General features: G+C 42.9%; 1 protein-coding gene across 1 annotated transcript; it reads right to left on the bottom strand.

Annotated features, from left to right (window-relative positions):
- Nucleotides 1-346: 346 nt before the first annotated feature.
- On the bottom strand, nt 347-943 carry LOC127185368 (histone H2B-like). The gene has a single exon (XM_051141857.1). The coding sequence runs from the start codon at nt 941-943 to the stop codon at nt 347-349; it is 597 nt and encodes a 198-aa protein (XP_050997814.1).
- Between the last annotated feature and the right edge of the window lie 2,676 nt (nt 944-3,619).

Here is a 3,619-nt window from a genome sequence, read left to right as displayed (position 1 = left end):
CCAGTGCCTTCTTGTAGTAGGCAGGCACACCTGTGGGCAGAATACTGTATAAATACTAAATATATGTTAAAAAAATTATTTTCTTCAATAAAAGAGAAAAGGGGACAAAATACAACCTAATTAAGAAAAAACAATTTGCTAGTAGCACCTCAAATAAAACAAACATTTATTCTAACAAACAACATTTGATTTTCTAAATTAACTGGGAATGCGCGAAGAACGCGCAGGGAGCGTCTGAAAGTCAAACGTGAACCGGGATTTACAGATCTCTTACGAGAAGTGGTGGCTCTGAAAAGAGCCGTTGGGTTTTTGTTTGGGTTGGTTGTTTTTTGTTTTGAAGTCCAAGTCACTCGCTGGAAATGTACCGGATCATGGCCATGGTGGCTTTCGCCACCGCTCGCTTGCACATCTTGCCAGGAAGCAGAAGACGAACAGCGGTCTGGATCTCTCTGGAGTTGATAGTCGGGCTTTTGGTTCGACAGGCCAAGAGCCTTGCTTCAGAAGCGATTCTCTCAAACATATCCTTCACGAATGAATCTAGGATGCTCACGGCCCTTTGCGAAAGGGTGAGGTCCTCATGGACGTTCTTCAGCACCTTCGGAAAATAAATGGCGAAGCTGCTCTTACGGCGTCTAACGAGGCGGGCTGCTCGGCGCTCTTCTTCGTTGACTTGTTGGCGCTGGAGAAGGCGGCGGCGAGAGCGATGATGCCTCTCAGACTGCTTATCCTCGGCCTTCGAGCTGGCCTTTTTAGGCTTTCGGACTCTGACGACCTCTTCGGATGTATCAGAAGATACTTCCTCCACAGGTGTCATATTCACAGCCGAAGCCGAAGCCAAAGACTCAGCCGGTGACACAGGCCTAGACTTTGACTCTGCCTTAGTCACAGCCATAGCAGAAGCCAAAGTTGAAGCGAAAACCGAATCGGTGGTCGCATCCGCCATGGCTGATGGAGCTGCCACGAGGGAGGGACCGGATGTGAGTGGAAGTCCGGAAGTGGCAGTCTCTGAGGTGACTGACAGTCCTGTGCATGTGTCGTCATTCACGTAATAGACCAACTCGATATCTGATTGGAAAACAGACCGGGTCTGGAGTGTGATTGGATGGTTTATCTGCCTGGCAACAAGTTAGGCAATCAAAATCGGCACTCGTTGTGATTTGCTAGTCTTTCTGGTTGACAGTGCATTAATCAGTACCTACGGCAACTAGAACCCTGGAGTCTTGTAGTTTCTCTCTGAGAGGAAGATTACATATCTGAGCCTTATACTATTATATGATCACGTCAGGTGACTGATGTCACGCCATTATGGTTTTCAAAGATGCAGCCCAAAAAAAAAAAAAAAAACGTACAGTTCACATATTCCAGCTCTGGCTTCTTTTCAAGACCCCGAGTTTAGTACCTCAAGTTTCAGAAATTAAGCAAGTGTGGGGCATTACTCACTCTCTTTTAAAAAATATTTATTTATTTATTTTTGACATAGTTATATTATTTTCCTGCATCCGCTTCTTCCTCAAACTCCCATTCCCCCGACACACATGGAATCTGTGCACCCTGTTCTCTGTCTCTCAAATTCATGCCCCTCTCTTCTTTGTTTTTTCTTTTCTTTTCTTTCTTTCTTTCTTTCTTTTTTTTCTTTTTTTCTTTTTTTTGAGACAGAGTCTCTCTGTGTTAGCCTTGGCTGTCCTGGACTCGCTTTGTAGACCAGGCTGGCCTCGAACTCTCGAACTCACAGAGATCCGACTGCCTCTGCCTCCCGAGTGCTAGGATTACAGACATGGGTCACCACATGCTCTCTCCCTTCCTCCCTCCATCCATCCCCTCTCTCTCTCTCTCTCTCTCTTGATCTCTTGCTCTCGATCTCTTGCTCTCGATCTCTTGCTCTCTCTCTCATATATATATGTGTGTGTGTGTGTGTTTGTGTGCATATATATATAATGTGTGTGTGTATTTGGGAATATGTAAGTATGTAGAAATGTGTGTGTGTATATGTATGTTTACACATATACAAACCAGTGTGTGTTCAGAGGAAGATGCTTTCTATATGGAGTTTGGTATGTAAAAGATTTATATAAGCCACCCCTGTCTTATAGAGGCAGGTGGATCTCTGTGAGTCAAGGCCAACCTGGTCTACAAAGTGAGTCCAGGACAGCAAACCCTAGTTAATCACTGGTATCTCTCTCTCTCTCTCTCTCTCTCTCTCTCTCTCTCTCTCTCTCTCTCTCTCTCTCTCTTTTTTTATTCTCTCTGCACTTTAATCTTAGATTTTGCCATCTCCAGAAGAACAAAGTTCAGGAATTTATAAGACATTCATTTTTTTAATCAGGCCAAAGGGATACTGGCAATAAATCCTAAGTCACAGACATGTGGAATGCACACTGAATGTTCATCTGTCCCCTTCATTGTGTCTCACTGGTATCTCTTTATGGTTTTGAGGCCTGTACAGTGGTTTCCATTTTTTTGCCCATAGGTAGCATTTTCTGAAATAAAAGCATGTTTGGGAATGCTATTTTGGCTGGATCTTCAGACAGGATTTAACTTATGTTTGCCATATGTTTACTTCTATAATTAACCAGTACATTGTTTCTTTATTTGTGTGCTTACATGTGTTGATGTGGAGGTCAGAGATCAACCCCTATTGTCATTCCTGAGAAGCCATTCGCTTTTTTTTTTTAAGATATGGGCTCTTATTTGTTTGGAGCTGGTTAAGTAAACCAAGTTGACTGGAAAGCTTCTCCAGTACTGGAATTGTAAGTGGGAACCACTACACCTGCTTTTTTCTTTTTGGGGTGGGGAGTACTAGGGATCCAAACTCGGGCTTCATGTTTGTGTGGAAAGTATTTTACCTACCTAGTGAGGTATCTCCCCAGCCATTTAACTGGTCCTTCCTTGTAATGTGAATATGAACCCCAAAGGTATATGATGACAGTTTATGATGAAAAGTTCTCCTGGTGTCTATTTTGTTATACAGATTGTTAAATAGAAAGGACAGTATTTCCCTTCCCAGGGGGAAAAAGTCCAGCTTGGAGGACTTTTGGGTAAGATGACTGAATAAAGGCTATACCTGTGTAAGTGAAGAAGAGAGATAGAATAAGAGAAACTAAACCACATTTTTTTTCAAGACAGAGTCTGTTTGTACTGCCCTGGTTATCCTGGAACTTGCTCTGTAGACCAGGCTGGCCTCGAACTCACAGAGATCTGTCTCTTCTGCCTCTTGAGTGCTAGGATTAAAGGTGTGTGCCACCATGCCTGGCTCTAAAAAGACCGACAGAGACAGAGAGAGAACAGGGTGCATAGACACTGTGTGTATTGGGGGAATGGGAGTTTGAAGAAGCAGTGGAAGTGTGGAAATTACACACACACACACACATATATATATATATATATTATTTTTAAAGAGGATGAGAGAGGAGAAGGGGAGAGGGAAGGAAAGAGAGAGGGGACATTTTGAAAGTGTACAAGAGAAGTGAAAATATACTGGAAACAAGAAAGGACAAAAGAAAAAAAACCTGTCAAAGAGAAGTAAATCAAGCACAGCTTCAGATATGTGACTTTCTAGTTGTGGGAAAGGAAGTTAGAAGCTATTTCTAAAAGGTGACAATATAGACAGTCCTACCCTCAG

Source organism: Acomys russatus, chromosome X, assembly GCF_903995435.1.
Source record: "Acomys russatus chromosome X, mAcoRus1.1, whole genome shotgun sequence".
NCBI lineage: Eukaryota > Metazoa > Chordata > Mammalia > Rodentia > Muridae > Acomys > Acomys russatus.
Note: the sequence above shows the minus strand (reverse complement) of the source record. Positions and strands in the feature narration are given on the sequence as shown.

What these genes read in the sequence shown, in the direction of transcription:
- LOC127185368 (XM_051141857.1), bottom strand. Translation starts at nt 943, where the DNA reads ATGGCGGATGCGACCACCGATTCGGTTTTCGCTTCAACTTTGGCTTCT.